General features: G+C 60.4%; 1 protein-coding gene across 1 annotated transcript in view; it reads right to left on the bottom strand.

Annotated features, from left to right (window-relative positions):
- Nucleotides 1-16712, bottom strand: part of PRKAG2 (protein kinase AMP-activated non-catalytic subunit gamma 2) — a 186452-nt gene that overhangs the window by 122323 nt on the left and 47417 nt on the right. The window contains exons 2-3 of the mRNA XM_006920611.3: nt 5556-5627; nt 12-291 (exon numbers count right to left, since the gene is read on the bottom strand). Of these exons, the coding sequence (XP_006920673.1) occupies nt 12-291; nt 5556-5627 (352 nt within the window). The remainder of the gene's footprint in view (nt 1-11; nt 292-5555; nt 5628-16712) is intronic.

The raw sequence follows: 16712 nt of genomic DNA, 5'->3' as shown, positions 1-16712 counted from the left end.
CAGTGTCTTACTTTTTCTGGAGCGGGAGAAGAAGCGGATGCCCCCGGGCGAGGTAGACGCGTTGGAGGTGGGGGACGACTCTTTGGACGACGAGCGGAAGATCCCACTGAAGCTCATGCGGCGAGGGGACCGGGGTGGGGACTCCTGGTAGGAGAACGGGAACACGGTTTTGGGGGAGCCGGGGCTGGTCTTGGGCCTCACGGGAGCAGACACGGGGCTGGAGGGCCGGTGCTGGGGGCCTCTGGAGAAGAATCCTTTGGAGGGGCTGCCCGAGCCGAAGGGGCTGTCCACCTGCAGAGACAGGCAAACGGATGGGGTCACTCAGACCTCTGCCCTGTCCCACAGCCATCGCTATCGTTCGTGTCTCTTCCAAGGTCCTCTGTCACCGAGCGGCTCCTCTTAGGAACCCTGCCTGAGAAACAGCCCCGAGCTCGTCTACAGACAGAAGTGGCCACCTGTGGTCTGGGGAAGGCACGTGCCTCAAGGACGGACCATCCGCTGACCTCCGTCCAGCAATCTAGAGGGGCTTCCTAGAGGTGGAGGGGAGGCCAGGAAGGGCAGCAGACATGGCTCAAAACGACGCGCCCTCCCCCTTGTGATCCGTCTGCGGGTCTGCTTCCTGGCACCTACTTCTCAAGACGTCATGCCTGTCCCTCCCAAGGAGGAACTACGCTCTCCTGCGCCTCTTCAAAGGGGGCACACGGATCTCTGCCATCTGGACAGTGGGCCTGGGGCTCCACCGCGGGGCCTGGTGCCAGGAAGGGGTGCATTTTCAGCCCCACGCTGCTTTGGCACCGGAACATTGAGGTGCTGATGGGTCAGGAAGAACGTGAACGAGGCCGAAAGCCTCTGAGGCTCGCTTCATCGATGACCTGTCCCAGGCTCATGGGACAAGGATGAGGCCACACACCGAACCCCTGGTGACCACAGCTGTGCCGAGAAGGCAGGTGTGCCCGGAGGCGGCTTCCGTGCCCACTCTGGCCTCTGTCCACGTCGGGTGCCTGCCTGGACCCAGGACCCCTACAAGCTCCTCCACCACCAGAGGGCGCCCCCAAACCGGGCTTGCGTGTCCTAAAAGGTTGGGATACCACCTTCAGTGACCCTCAAACGCAAGTCCACCTCTCCCTGGACCCCACGCCAAACCCTCGCCTGAGCAAGCAGGCTCCTGAGACAGTGAGGCCATGCCCTATAAGAACCAGATAACTCAAAGTTGCCACCTTGCAGAGAATCTCAAGTTTTCCTTTTTCTAGCCATTTAATACGAAAAGTGTTCAGATTCTCTGTCTCTAGAGTATTCAGCTGAGTCACTATCCCACCCACCTGAGGGACCCGGGCTTTCTGAAGCTTTTTCAAATCTTTAGAAGGTCTTCGAAGGGGTGCGGGGGTGGCGTGTGCCTGTGGACACGGGGCACTCTGGGAAGAGCACACACAGGATGCCACCCGACAGCAGGGAGACAGACTGGAGCGGGAATCCTGGCTCCGTTTCTAGCACTGTGCCAAGCGACGTAAGCTGCCTGTTCTCATCTGCCCAACGAGGACATGCATCCTCTTGTGGGGTCGTGAAGATGAAGCAGTTCTTGGCACGTAGAATGTGCCTCACACCTACTTGATCAGCCCTCGGCATTGTCCTAACAGGTCCTTGGTGTTTGTGGTCAGTTGGGGCAGGGACAAAGGAGGGAAAGATGCCACATATCGGGTAGGAGCCTCGTTTGGGATCGTCTAGGATAGTTCTTTAGCGAGGGAATGGCACGGTCAGCTGTGTTTAGGGTACACCATTCTCGTCACCGCTAACCCTCACTCACTGAGTGCCACCGAGCCCGAAGCTGGGAGAGGTGCTGGCTGGAGGCAGAGCGAAGGTCACGGAGCTGGTCATTGGTGGAGAGGGACCTCAGGGCCCACGGCCTTAACCCTCATACCACATGCCACTGAACGCAGCAGTCACAGCTGGGAGGGGGAGCTGCCAGAGACAGGGCCAAGGTCAAGTTCGAGGGCAGAGGGAGAGTCCTGTGCAGGAACTGCTGGCAAGGCTGACCCCAGAGACGTCGTCCACGCTCACTGGGCTTGGGGAGGAGGGAGCGCCTCTGAGCAAAGGCTGACGGTCGGGTCTCTGAAAGAGGGTAGGGTCCCTGCGAGGTCAGGGAGGAGGGCAGGCCAGACCAGCTGCCGTGAGAATGAGCAGGTGGAGAATGTCTCCGGGGGCGTGAACCACGGCATGTCACGGGGTCTTGGACCAGAGAAGGTGCCGAAAGCTAAGGGCTCTGGACGGGCCAATGGGCGGAGGTGTCCCAGAGCTGGACAGGAGATTCAGTGGACAGCACAGACTGAGAGCATCCACTCAGGCCACCATGGGCAGGTCACGGGGGAAGCTGGGCTATCACCACCGAAAGCCAGCCACAAACAGCCTTGGGGACCAGCGTGAACCTTATTTGATGGGTGGGGGTTTCCACTGTACTCAGAATTCCAGGCCCACAGTCAGGGGCTCAGCCATTGAGCCAGAGCGGGGAGACCTGGAAAGGGCCCCCTTTCCTAAAAACGGCAGAACGGTAGGCGTGGCTGGGCTCAGCCTTCTCCCACGGGTCCGTAGGACCTGACCACGCTCCCCGACAGTGAGAGGTGAGAGGGCCTCACACGGCCACTCTGTTCCCTGCAGGACAATGGCGCCCACTGAAGCCACCAGAGACAGGGCCGCAGCTCGTGCCCTTGGGCAAGCCGCGATAAAATACTTTGATAAACGTAACTGCACGCGTCCTGGGTTTGGATCAGAAGACAGGCCCAGAAACCCCCCGTGAGCCCCTGGCTCTGGGGGCTCATGAGTGGGCACACGGGCCACCTGCTGGGCAGAGCTCCAAGGACAGGGCCGTCTGTCACACGGCTATGGGGGCAGCGCCTGAGGCAAGGCCGGGCCGCCTGGCGCCCCCTCTTGGCTGTTCCCCAAGTTGCAAGAAAGGGAAGAAGAGCAGCAGGTGTGTGAGAGCGAGGAGCCCGGGGGGCTGGCCTCACAAGTGACCGACGGTGTGTCTCGGGAGCTTGAGGTTGATGGACAGGTGTGGGGGTCATGGGTAAGGAGACCAGGAAGCGGAGCTGGGTATGCTCAAGGTGAGGGCCGGGGCTAGGGACATCTGCCCCTGGCATCCGACTCACGCCGGGGGTGGGGGAGGGGCCGAGGTACGGAGGCTGCAGGGAGCGTCCAGCGAGCCGATGGTGAGCAGCTCCGGGCTGAGACCCATGTGGTTCAGGATCCGGGAGGCACCGTGCCCAGAGCCAGCACGGACGGAAGTCCCCCCGTCGTGTCTGAGGCCCGGCCAGACGCAGCGTTCCCTACGGGAGGCCGACGGGAGGTGGTCGCCCCTCTTCACGGTGCTCTGCAGCGGGTATGACATCCCGATGTCACGCCTGCCACCCAGACCTGCCCTGGGCACTTGCCGCGGGCCAGGCACCGTGCTACGTCTGCTGCCCAGACGAGGTCATTCGCCTCTCATGGGAAGCGGTGAGCACGGGCTTGACACAGAGCTGAGCTGCCAGGAAAGCTGAGCAAAGCAGCCGGGCTCCTAGTCCCAGGACTGAGGGACACAGACAGGAACACTGACCGCAGTGCCGTTGCGTGACCCCGGAGACGCTGGCTTGGGAGCCGCACACCAGAGCCATGTAGGGTCGAGGTGACCAGAAGCTCCTGCATGGAGCCATGTCACGTGACAAAGAGCTGCCACCTCTGGGGGCAGGGGCACAGAGCGAGGGGACGGGAGGAGACCTGGGAGAGCTGTGTCGACTGACTGAGGTTGGTGTCCTTGGGGGCTCAGATGAGGCCCAGCCACCTAAGTGGAAGAGGGTTCGTAGAAAGCAGGGGGCGCCACCAAGTGTCCGGCCCACGTTCAGCCCGGCGGCCAGCGAGGATTTCCAGCCACCACGGCTGAAGAGGGAAAGCTCCCTGCGGAAATGGGGGTCTCGGTCACAGGTACAAAGACGCAGTGACGAACCAGAAGGGCAGGAAGCACCGATGTGGCATCTGCCCAGCTGAGGACACGTCCCTGCATGGCCTCTCTCGCTGGCCCAGTTTGGGCTGTCTGGATGCAGTGCAAAGTATACTGGGCTGAGCATCAGGCAACCTGGACTGGACCCGGCTCGACTGCTAAGCAGCCGCGTGACTATGGGCAGGTCCTTCCCGTTCTGAGGTCCGGGTCCTTTATTTTAAGAACGAGTCTATGTGCCGCACGGAAGCCCGGCACGTCTGCACGAGCCTAGCAAGGAATCCAGGAACGATGGAGACCGACGCTTCCCGCTGACCTGGTGGGACAGGGTCCGTGGAGTTAGCGTTGAGTTAGTTTCAGGGAAAGTGAGAGACGTGGTCACGTCTTTTATCTCCGAGTTCACGGCTGCGAGTCCACACCCACCCACACTTACTTCAGCGGAAACGGCCCGAGGCCCTCCGCTGGGGACTGTGCTGCACCCACCGAGGCTCCGGGGGGCAGAGGCCGCTGCACCGTCCACTGCTCTGCTCTGCTCCCGGCTGTCCCCGCTCCTCAGAGACCTCAGTGGCTCCTGCAGGGTCCCCTCCTTACCCTCCTCTCCTCCCCCTCCTCTCCATGTCAGGCGCCTGGCAGCGTCTCCTGCCTCCCGCCCTCGGAAAGGGCCAGACATCTGCAGAGTCCGCACTGTGCTCTCCGCACCGGGGTGTCTGCATCTTGAACTGGATCACTAAGATGAAGGGGTGCGATCTGGCCGGCGAAGAAGCAGGCCCTTCCACGGCAGTCTGGAAAGCCCTGGCTGCACCACTATCGACAAGGTGGCCTTGTGTCAATGTAACTAGAGGTTACTGGAGTCTAGCTGCCAAGTTCGAGTCAGGAGGAGGCCATGCCTGTCCTCTAGGGATGGGGCAGGGGCAGACACGGGGGGAACCAAGGAAAGATTCGGGCAAGAGTCAGCCAGACCCCAGGCCCGCTCCACCCCCCACTCCACGTCTCATCGACGCAGCTTTCATCTGAGGGCCTGTCTCCAGGCCGCATCAGGAGGGCACGAGACGTAGGGAACAGATGTAGGGTGGACCTGCAGGTGGATATGCAGGTGGGAGCAGAGATGGATGTAAAGGTGGGAGCGCAGGTGGATATGCAGATGGGTACGCAGGTGGATGTGCAGGTGGGAGCAGAGGTGGATGTGCAGGTGGATGTGCAGGTGGGAGTGCAGGTGGATGTGCAGGTGGGAGCACAGGTGGATGTGCAGGTGGGAGCGCAGGTGGATGTGCAGGTGGGAGCAGAGGTAGATGTGCAGGTGGGAGCAGAGGTGGATGTGCAGGTGGATGTGCAGGTGGGAGTGCAGGTGGATGTGCAGGTGGGAGCACAGGTGGATGTGCAGGTGGGAGCGCAGGTGGATGTGCAGGTGGGAGCAGAGGTAGATGTGCAGGTGGGAGCAGAGGTGGATGTGCAGGTGGGAGCGCAGGTGAAATGCAGGTGGGAATGCAAGTGGACGGGCAGGTGGGAGCAGAGGTGGAAGTGTGTCCTGGACTGTCGCTGAGGGAGTCCTGCCTCGGTGGCACCTCGAGTGAGCTGTGACATGTGGCCTTACCTTACGAGAGGAATGCTTTTCTGAACTCTCCAGATCTCCATCCAGGAGGGGCATGGCGAAGGAACTCAGGTCCTAGGGCGGAAACGGAGCACGCGGTCAATGACAGTGGCCTTCAGGTGCCCATCTGCTTGTTTAGGGGCTGCGTGTGGCTCTGTGTGTGTGTCACCACCCCTTCCTGAGTCCTCCTAGAACATTGCCCATTAGGGAGGGACACGGACGGCATACTGGTCGAGGAGGGGATGACGACATACTAGCCCCCCTCAGTGTCCTGAGCACCCCGCTGTTCTGCCCCTTTCGCCCAGCTCTCTCGGGCCACCTGTCACCCAGGCCTTTCAGCCTCCCGTGTTTCAGGCCTTCTCCAAGCCTCTGCTCGAGGGGTGACCCCGGAGAACGTGAGCACCACGACGTGTGCCCCTCCCATCAAAGCCCAGGGACTTCGCCGTGGCCTGGCCATGGTCCACCAGAACACGCTGGTTCTCATGTGTGCGGAGATCAGACCCAGCCTCTCATGTGTTGGCTTATTTCTATGTCTTGAGCCTGGCTGCACCTCGGCATCTCCTGAGGGGCTTGGGTCCTGCCGGGGACACTAGCTAATTGTTCCACAGTGCCAGGCAGGCCTCATGGTCATTCGGCCACTGGCCCAGGGGGAGAGCCGCCGGCTTCCCACCAGTGACTGTTGGCTGAGTCGCTGTCGGGAGCTCTCTGCCAGCCCCGCGGACTTACTGACCTCGGCTGCCTTATCTCTAAGGTGCCCTGCACCCCGTCGCCTTTTAGCGACAGCCCAGGCAGACCCTTCGTGGCTTTTCCAAACATGGCTGTGTGTTTGTGGCTATTCCGTCTGGAACGCCATCTGAACTGCTCAGACGCCTCAGTTCAAGGCCACTCTGCCGGCTCCCAGAACTGCCCCTCCAGGACAGGCCCAGCCTCTGGCGAGGAGCCTGGCCTCAGTCGCAGGTGCTCACTGCCATTCCCCAGACGCGCCCAGCCCTTTCCTCCGGTGGTCTGTGCTTTCCTGGCCCCCTCCCCGAGCCCCCAAATCCTGGTTCACAGAGTGAACTCCTACGTGTCACACAAAGCCCAACTCAAGCATTACCTCCGGCTGGGGGCCCCTGTCGGACAGAATCGATGCTCGTATCCATTCTGACAATACTTCAGACGACCCTTTATTACGGGGCGACCATGCCACAAGCCACCCTTCCTCAGTCTGCTTCTCTAAGGGACCTCTGACTCCACCCAGGGCGGGAGGAGCCCCCCGTCTCTCTCCCCCTGGCCTCACATTCGCCCCGCACGCAGCTGCGGTGCACCCGAGTCTGGCTTAACTCCTGGGCAGGGAAGGCAGCCCCTTACCCAGCCCGAGCTTCCGCGGGCTGACGGGCCAGGGGACGGGCAGGCCCCATGCAGCGGCAGCCCCCGGGGGAGCGGGAGCAACCAGGTGTGGGAGGGAGATGCTTATCTCCCGTTCCGTCGAGAACACTCCACATAACCATTCCCCGCGGACGTCTGCTCAGCCCAGCGGTTTCCGCGTCAGCGCCTCTGCCCGAACGCCGGCTCGCTCCTCCCCGAACGGCCCTGAGAACCACCACGCTCCCGCGGCGGGGCCCCGGCGGCTCCGAGACTCGTGTCGACCGTCTTGAAAGAGCCGAGCCGGGACGCTGGGCCCGCTCCTGTCACAGGCCACCTGTGGGGGCCCCAGCAGCTGCTTCCGGCCAGAGTGAGTGGACGAAAGCATCAAACTGACTGACCGCTGCTGCGCGCCCAGGCCCTGGCGCTGTCTGCTCCGTCACGCACGGCGGGCTCCACTGCGAAGCTCCCCCAGCCCACATCCCATGATCCTCATCTCCCGGCGCTCACCAGGAAACAGAGAGCTGCTCGGAGGCCTTGAGGGAACATCTCCAACTGCAACCGTCGCCACGGGACCGGGAACGGGGACGTGGCCTCGGCCCGCTGACATTCCAGAAGGCCCGGGCCTGGTAACTCGCCCCGTTCCTGTGATTTCTAAACTTCACCCTCCCCCCGGAGCGTCGCGATCTCCTTACCCTTTTATCTCCTTCTTGCCCCATCCCCGTTCCTCCCTGTCCCTTCGGCCAGCCAGGCAGGACCTCCCCGGGCGCTGGGTGGGCCAGGCTGACGCACCGAGAGACGCTTCAGACGTGGTTTCTGCCGAGAAACAGCCTCACGCTCTGGGCTCGTCGTCAGCCGCACGCGCTACGCTGCAGACCTCGGCTACGTGCTCTGGGGGAGCATCACAGGCTTTGGGGGAAGCAAATGTCAAGATCTGGGCTAAGTCGCCCGTCAAGAGCATCAGGATAAAAGAGAAAAGCCCCAGGTTTGAGAAGATTTCTCGAGATGCGAGTCGACTTTAAAAGCAGCTCATTCAACCCCCATCCCTCCCCGTCTTCAGAAATCCAGTCAAAAGGCAAAAAAAGTAAGGTGTCAATAGCACGGCTGCCATTCATCTGCCATTGGTCTGTGCCTCCTAAATCTTCCCACGGTCACCTCATCTGGCCCTTAGAACGGCCCACATAAGGAGGAAAGGCGAGCGGCATCATCCCAGTCTACAGACGAAGACACCGAGGGTCAGAGAGGTTAAGCCTCTTGTGAAGACGAGGCGGTGGCAGGCAGGGCCTGTAACCCAGGCCCGCCCACTCCCAGCCCAGAGCTCTTTCTGTCAAACTCCACCATCTCCTTGGGGTGACTCGGCACCAGTAACAACAGCCAAGCTGGTATCAGAAGCTGTGACAATGGAGAGCGCTCCCGTGACAAGCGAGCATCCTGGGCACAGCGACACCTCAGAGAGGGAAGGGTGGGTGGAGATGAGTATAACTCAGTGATTCATTCCCGAGGTGGCCGACGACACGGTTTTCTCTTCAAGGTCTACTTCTCAATTAGAAGTAATTCAGACGCTGATGCTTCAGAGAACAGAAGGCGCCCCGCACCCCACCACCCAACGCGACTGCTCCGCACTCCAGCACGTCCTCACTTCGCAGAGCTCGGGGTGCCGTCCCCACCCCCTGCCACGTATGCCGACACCTCTCCGTAAGGTAACAGACGTTATGCTGCTCCCAGCCAACTCGCCGGTGAGCTCCCGCCGCACGGCGGCTGCCCACGCGTGTCCCAGCCTCGATGGAAGGTGCTAGAGCGTGCCGGCCAGACACGCCTCTGCCCGCTCAGCATGCCCGAGGCTCTGTTGTTGCAGCTGGGCTGCCCCAGAAAGAGCTCTGACAAAAGGCCAAGTACGGGACAAACAGAAAGGCTGCCAATGTCAGGGCCCCACGGCCGGCACCTGAGGGCCACCCACGGGGTCTGAACGTCAGGGTCACGATGGAACATTCCTGTGAAGTTTCCAGCGGTTTGACTCCCACTGAGGAAGGGACACTTCTGGCAAGGCTTTCATCCTCCGCTCCCGCCGGGCAGGCCCAAGGGCAGCAAGCACCAGCAACGTCTGAGGCTACCCGGCCGTGCGACAGCTAATGAGGGTCCCGCCTGGCCCTATACAAGTCCTGCGTCCCTCCGTGTGGATGAGCCTGGCCAGTTCGCAGAGGTGGAGCCAGGGGGCCGAGCTGCAGCCTCAGCGCTGCTGGTTGCTGCCTGGGGGCCCTGGGCTCATCTGAACTCAGTGTCCTAACTGTCCAGTGAAAGGGCTTCACTGGGTGATTCTGGAAGATGCCTTTCGGCTCACACATCCTCTGCTTTCATCCGCTGAACTAACCAGCAGGTGGGATCTGGAGCATTTTAAAGGAGCACCGGTCCCTGAGGATAAACGCATCTCCTCCTCCTCTACGACGAGTCACGAAAATCACTTCCTCCTGCTCGCAAACCACCAAACCTTCTCCACTGCCCTCGAAGCTCAGGGCCTTCGGGCGGAGGCTCCATGACCGTGGGCGATGCCAGCGGAGGGATGAGGGTGTGCCTTTCACGTCCCCGGTGGCGCTTCACAGGGGAGGCGTCATGACCCAGCTGCCCTCCTGGCTTTCTACCTCACGGTGTCTTGACCTGCTTCTTACGTGCTAATCCTCTGGTTTCTCGATGGATCTCGAAGGACCCTCAGTCTCAAGTACGTGGGTTGTCAGGGCAAATGCACTGTCACTCGGGTTTGTGCGGCCCGCCCATCTTCCGGACTCTTCCTCGCTGTCACTAACGGGGGCAGCTGGCTCGCACCAGTTAGCCTCACCCGGGGCCAACCTGTGGGTACTGTGGCTTGAAGTTCACCTCTGCTGCAGGCCTCGGTGAGCCCCTCGGGCGGGAGGCACACGTGAGGTGTCTCCAGATGGCCTGGCTCCGCACAAAACCTCAAAACTGCCAAATGGGCAATTCCTGGTGTCGCTGTGGGGGGTGGTGACCGAGCCACGGGCAATTGGAGCCTTCGAAAAACATTCGTGTTATATAACCACTCTCAGAAAAAAGCAGGAACAGACTCTGAATCACTGGAACGCGGCAGCAGGGGAGGGACAAGGGCCAAATTAGGGAAAGCCTAAACTTAACTCTTGGAGAGGTTCCAGAATCCTGTTTTCCACAGAGGACGTCATGGTTTGTGACTGTGGGCTGAGAGGCTTCCCGGCGTAAATAAAAAGAGGGAAACCACTATTTTTCACTCCTGTGGCCACCTCTCACTTTCCCTCCACCTGGTGGTCCCGATTAATTCACGCAGCCGGCTCGGGGCCCCCCTCCCCGTGCGGCACCCCCACACACACCGCTGCCCCTAACTCCTCACCCAGGGGCTCCGCATTAGGCATTCAACTCTTCTCTCAAAGCCAAGAGCCACAGAGTCAGACTCGAGTGGACAAGAGGCCTCCACTGTGTCCTCGCTCGCGCGTGTGCGGCCACCTTCGCCTCCCAACCCTCAGGTTTCCAATCTGTAAAACGAGGCTTGGTGCCTTGGATGATACGGACCAAGGCCCTCCCCACAGTGTGAGTCCTCACACAGTGTTGGGGATCGTGAGGGGCCACTGGCCGAGGACACATTCATCCTCACCGATCATGGCGGTAGAGAGGGCACAGGACGTCACCCAGGGCACCGACCCTGACACCTAGGTCAAAGGCTCATGCTCAACCCAGGCCTGACATCAAGGTGAAAGGTTTTGCAAAGACACTGGCTGCCCCTGCCTATCACAGAGGGACGTCTTCGTCCCTCCCCCCAGCTGCAAGGCGGAGTGACGAACGACTTGGGCACGGCAGCTCTAGAGATGGGCGGCCCAGTGAGCCCTCGCTAAGGACCCGCCGTCTGCCCGTGAGAAGGTGGCAGGCCTTCCCTGCCTGTGGGCGGCCCCTGCTTGACCAGAGCCGAGTGGAACCTTCGAAGTCCCCACTGGCCCCTGGCTGACAGCCGAGGACGCTGAGACGCTTGTGCTCTGGGTGCCTAAGGGCCCCCAGCCTTGCTCCCCGGGACCTCCCTCAATCCCCTGTGCACTTAGGCCCCCAACATGACCCCTTACAGGCAAATGTTCCCAGCCAGGTTGAGTCAGCCTCTGCTCACCACGGAGGATGAGGAACTTAAACTGACCCAGATTCTCGTCTCCTCCAGCCCGAGTTCTTCCCAGAAAAAGCGAGTGGGAGGGGACAAGCTGGGTGGAGGTGACAGGATCTGGGTCACTTCATAGTCAGCAGGGAGGGAGGCGAGTGCCTGGAGGCCCCAGGAGAGACAGGTGAGAAGCCAAGTCACCTGGTCTGTGGCAGCCATCTCCCCACAGGCCACCAACAGGCTCCCTTCTACAGGTGTGGCCAAGGTTGCAGGCTACTCGATCCAGAACAATCCAGTCTCCACTGGTGGCATCCGGGCCCAGGCCAGGAGACAGGAGGAGGGCAATGTCACAGACAGGGAACCCTGGGCTCCACTGACCAAGCCCCACCATAGCGTCTGTGACAGGTAAATGGTGTGGCCGCCCGGCCTGGCCACAGGACCAGCAATGTAATCAAGCACGGATCCAGATGCTGCTTCGAAGGTATCTGCAGGTGAGGTTAGCACCTGTGATCGCCGACATTCGGTGAAAGAGACGACCCTCCGTAATGGGGCGGGGGGTGGGGGGCTTCGCCCAATCGGCCGAAGACCTCACAGCAAACACAGAACAAATTCCAAAAGCAGAAATTCTGCCCCAAGACCTTGGCCACAACTCCTGCACGACTCCCCTGCCGGCCTGCCCTGAGGATGGAGGACTCGTAGCCCCCATAGATACAGACCCCTTACCACGTACCTACAGAACACAACATACCCTTAGATACTAACTATGTATCGTGTGCACTGAACGTACCAATTTGTAATAACATACATTAAGGAGATCTGTAACATATGTGTATATTAAGGACACATATGTACATTAACGTTACATATTAACATTAATGTAACAAAAGAAATGTATAAGAGTTTTCTCTCTCTCCTCTTGGTCCCATTTCTCTGACTGACACAGAATCCTAGCCCCCTCCCCTGGAGACAGTGGGTGTTGACTTGGGTGAGAGTCTGGGGGGCCCCCGGGAAGGTGGGCAGAAGGTCTCCGTACAGATAGCAGGGCCTTTACTTGGCCAAGGGCTGTGAGAAATCCACAAAGGAAAGGGCTGGCAGAGGACAATGACGGATTGAAGGTAGTGCACGCTGGCGGAGCTCAGCGAAAAACAGGAAGCGGCCCGCGTAGCCCGATTTTACTGTCACGGGAGAATATTCACAGAAGGAACAGCGGGTTCAGAGAAGTCCTGCCCTCACGTGAGAGCCTCGCCTCTCCGAGCCTCGCCTGTGACATGGGGATGAGCACTCTGATGCCACTTGTCCGGTAAGCGCTGTGTGAGCTTCCGCCTGGCACCTGATCGCACTGTGTTGTAACCGAGCGCCCTTGTCCCTCCGTGCACCTGCCGTTGGTGGATTGTGAGGACCCCTTCTTAGTCACCTGAGTGGCTCGCGCCTCCAGCCCCACACACGTGGAGGCACGCAGATGGCAGCCTGTCTTTCCCCTAATCACAACGGATACCGGAAAAGGAGCTAATAAGCTCATTCGTACTGATTTATAAACGACCGTGACAGCGCAGAGCACGGCAAACACCAAGGCCTCGGGATCAGGGGACAACGTCCTAGTGGGCCCTCCTGGGCCACTCAGGCCTTCTGAAGGCAAGGACAGACTGGAAAAGTGAGCCATCCCTGAGAGGAGGGATGGCCTTTAATTTCCAGGTCTGTTTTCAGCTGACGTTCTATGATTTTACCTTTTCAGGGTCTGGAAAGGCCAGCTCTGAGTTTCTGGAATGTTTATTTACCCACAAATAATATGCCAAGCCGCCAACAGACAATGTGGTAGCTTTAGGGTTGACCCTTCTGTGAGTCTGTCCCACAGACCCAAATGGACCTCAGTCAGACCTGAGGCCCCCAACAGCCAGCCTCCGCGTCTGCCCTGCCTAGCACCCCGCGGGCAGTGTTGGCACCACGGGGGCAAAAAGAAAACACAACAAAACAAAACGAGTGGTTTTGGTCTACGTTGGAGGACAAACTGCAGAGGGACACCACAAATTAGGGTAAAATTGGCACCCAGGAGACATTTTTATAAGGTCACGGCGCTGCTGGCCGGCTCCCAGACACGCCCTGCTCCGCGCAGGACGGTCTTGTGCAAGAGTCAGGGTCTGAGACCTCCTCCAGCTCCCAACCCCCACCGGCGAGGCTCTGGGACTCAGTGCAGGAGCCAGAGTCCCCAACGGCGTTCAGCTCAGACTATCACGCGTCCGCATTTACAAAACCATCGCCACGAGGTTCTCCCCGCTTTCCACAGGTGCTGGGCGGTTCTCCCGGCCCCACTTGCTGTGTTTCCCACCCGCTTTGCCCAGCACGTGACAGGCAGGGGAGTACGAGGAGGCCGGAGGCAGCAGAGACCCCGAGGACCAGAGGGCACGCCAGGGCTTCCCGTGTGATGCGGGACGCACGCCCACGACAAGTGCTTTAACCCGTTCACTCTCGCCTGCGTCCCAGGGTGAACCGGCTGCTCCAGGATGGTCTGGCTGGTTTCCAAGCTGTCAGCCTCCCCCATCGGCGGGTCACGAAATCGATCTAGAGCGTTACACAACCACCCCAATATCATTTAGAGTAAGACGAGGATGCGTCTCATCGTTTCACAAAGTTTCCGTTCCAGCTGCTGGCACGCACGCGCACGGACACGGAATGAAGTGCACGGCTTACTGCGGTGTGGGCGGAACAGTCTGGACCATTCCGCACTGCATGAGCTTCGAAGCTGCACTGGTAGGTGGATTTCAGAGAGGAGCTGACCCCGTGTCCCTCCAGATGTCACGAGAGTGGACACTGCTGGGCAACTGGCCACCCAGAGCCCTTCAGAGTGGATTCTGTCAGCACCTGTGCCCGCCTGGCCCAGACCTGCAGACGCTCTGGTTCTCTGATGCCTAAAAAGCCCGGGGAAATGACGCAGTCATGGGATGTCCCGGCCAGAACCAGACCCTAGTCTTGCTACTTGTCGCCCAGTTCTCTATGATGCCATGCTCTTTCTGGCCAATCGTGACTTTCTAGCTTATGGCCTGGCTCTGCTGGGCACACAGTAAAAGTCAGTCATCATTACTGTGTGAGGCCACCCTCTCAGGTAAGCTCTGCTGGCATCGTCACATCTTTCCTCCGGTGATGAAGTTCTTCTGAATCACCCTCCTTTGTCATTCGTTGGCTTGTGTGATATCGTCACATCTTTCCTCCGGTGATGAAGTTCTTCTTCCAAATCACCCTCCTTTGTCATTCGTTGGCTTGTGTGACGTTGCTACTTCCCAGGAGTCCTGCATGCTTGTGGACATGGCCGAGAGGGCGACCTGCTCTGAGAACCTCTGGGAGTAAGTCACAGGAGCCTTCGTGTCCTCCTGTGACTGGAGGCTAATGGATCCAGGAGTGGGCGTCTGCCTATTTCCCCCTAATGCCAGGCAGGGCCTGCCGAGGGCCACGTCGGGCACACCCAGGGCTGCTCCACGTGGGGACCAGAGTTTGCGGGTAGGACAGGAACGCGTGGGGAGCCTGCAGTCTGGCGGTGGGCCTGCCTGCTACTCCTGAGAGGCCTGTGGTCATCGGTCTACCTGGGAACCAGAGCAGGAGCGGTCGCTTCATCCCATGTCCATGGCTCTGAGTCCTTCTAGAATGCAGGGGAGCAGGCACATTGCACATACCTGGGCTCAGGACCCTGCACTAAGAGGATCTCGTCTGAGGCCTGGCCTTCAGGCAGAGGAGATGAGCAAGCAGAGGACGCTTGTGGCCAGGGAAAGTCCGAGAACCCAAGTCCCTCTCTCAGGCCCAGCTGGCTGGTGTGGACCCTGTGGCCTCCATACTCCAGATGGAGGCAGGTGCTGACTGCAGCCACCAGGCGGCCTCGGAGTGTCTGGAGGGGGTGGACGATCCCAGGGCCTGGCAGGGGACCCAGAGGACAGTGCACAGAGGTTCCCGGGGTGGAGCCATGGCCACAGACCACAGCACTGGCGAAGCCGAACAAGGAATTTGCTAGGTTTTTTTGTTGTTTGCGTTTTTGGTGCCAAAAAACCCATTCTTTTCTGGAGAGGCTCATTATATAAGGGGGTGGGGAAGGAAAACTCTGCATGTGAGGCCAAAACCAGAGCAGCAGAAACTTCTAGACCAGCTGCTGCCGCAGCAGGGAATTAGGTACAAAACACAGGGACTGTTTTTCAAGGAAAAAAGAAAAAGCCTGCCTCCCACATCCCACATCATCTTTCAGGAGGACCTGGTCACTGAGATGTCCCTGTGTGCAGGACACGGCCCCCCGGGCCACGGGCCTCCGTTCGGGCCAGGAGGGGTGTAGGAAGAAACGCCTCGCCGAGCGTGAACTCAGCACTTGTCATCGGCTGCCTGCTGGGGTGCTTCGGGGTCCTTACTCATTGCCGGAAAAGCTCAGAAGACGCAGAGCCAGGTCCTGGGGACTCATTCCTGGAGCCGGAGACGGGCTGTGTGTCCCTTGGAAATCCTGGCCCTTTCGTATTTTTCACTGTTGGTCACCGGCAGTGTCCCGGAAGTCTCTGGATCACGCCTCTTCCCTTTGCACCCCTCGCTGGCAAACATGGGGCTCCAGGCTTCCCAACCGGGTCCTCGTGCCCAGGGCGACAGACTCTGACCTTCGGGGACTGCCCTGGGGGGCTGCCGGTCCCCAAGTCCTGTTCTTAGCTGATCGGGGAGCCCAGCACGCACTTAGGGAGGCCCATGGAGGAGAAGGGAGCCACCCCCACAGGTCTGCGAGCAGCCCTCACACCTCTGGGGACGCGTGCTAGAAACGGAGGCCGTGCGAAGCTCGCAGAGCACGCAGCAGCCGGGGACAGCACAGGGACCTGGAGAAACGAGTGTCCACCCGCCCCGGACTCTGAGAGGAGGGAAAAAGGAGCTCCCGGATGTGGAAAGTGACAGGCGAGGGGTGGGGCAGGGTAGGTGCTCCAACGGGGACCCCTGAGCATTAGAAAGAGGGCGAGTTCTGCTCGTCTAACTGCGGTGTGAGGGTCCGGCTCCCTCACGGCCTCGGCGACAGGCTGGCAGTCAGGCCTGGACTTCCGCCAGGTCGCTGAGAGGTGGCAGCCGAGTGACCTGCGGCACATCGGTCTCACTTATCGGCGCCGCGCCATCGCAGTGGAGCAGGTCCCGGAGCGAGCACCACAGGGGACACTGTTTCTCCAGCTGCAGGTAGCTCACGGGCCCCGAAAGCAGCTGGGTCCAAGCAGGCTTTGTGCTGATACAGCAGAACAGATCCAGCGCTGCAGGGAACCTGTTTGACGGGGTGCATGGCCAACCGGCCGTGGAGCAGAGCTCCTGGCCTCGGCGCGCCACACTGGCCAGCCCCCGGCGAGGGGGCTCGAAGCGTGGTCCACGCGTCCGCTCGCCAAGGCGCCCGCCGTGCCTTCACGTCCGCCCTCCCTGCCCGCACAAGCCGACCCCATCGAGAAGCTGCGTCCATTCTTCCATCCTTCGAGTTTGGGCTGGTGTCACCGACAGAACGTTCCAGAGGTGACACCACGTGACTTCTGAGTTAGGATAGGAAGGCTTCCAGCACCCCCCTGGATTTCCTGGAATTCCCTGGGGAAACCAGCTGCCGAGTTAAAAATCCCACTGCCCCGAGACACCCCCTGCTACAGGGAAGCTCACACTGGCTGTAAGGTGGCGGGGCGGGGGGGCAGCCCGGCTCCAGGCACAGGATGAAGAAGCCTCGAGAA

The sequence above is a fragment of the Pteropus alecto genome, unplaced genomic scaffold (genome assembly GCF_000325575.1).
Source record: "Pteropus alecto unplaced genomic scaffold, ASM32557v1 scaffold48, whole genome shotgun sequence".
Taxonomy (NCBI): Eukaryota; Metazoa; Chordata; class Mammalia; order Chiroptera; family Pteropodidae; genus Pteropus; species Pteropus alecto.
Note: the sequence above shows the minus strand (reverse complement) of the source record. Positions and strands in the feature narration are given on the sequence as shown.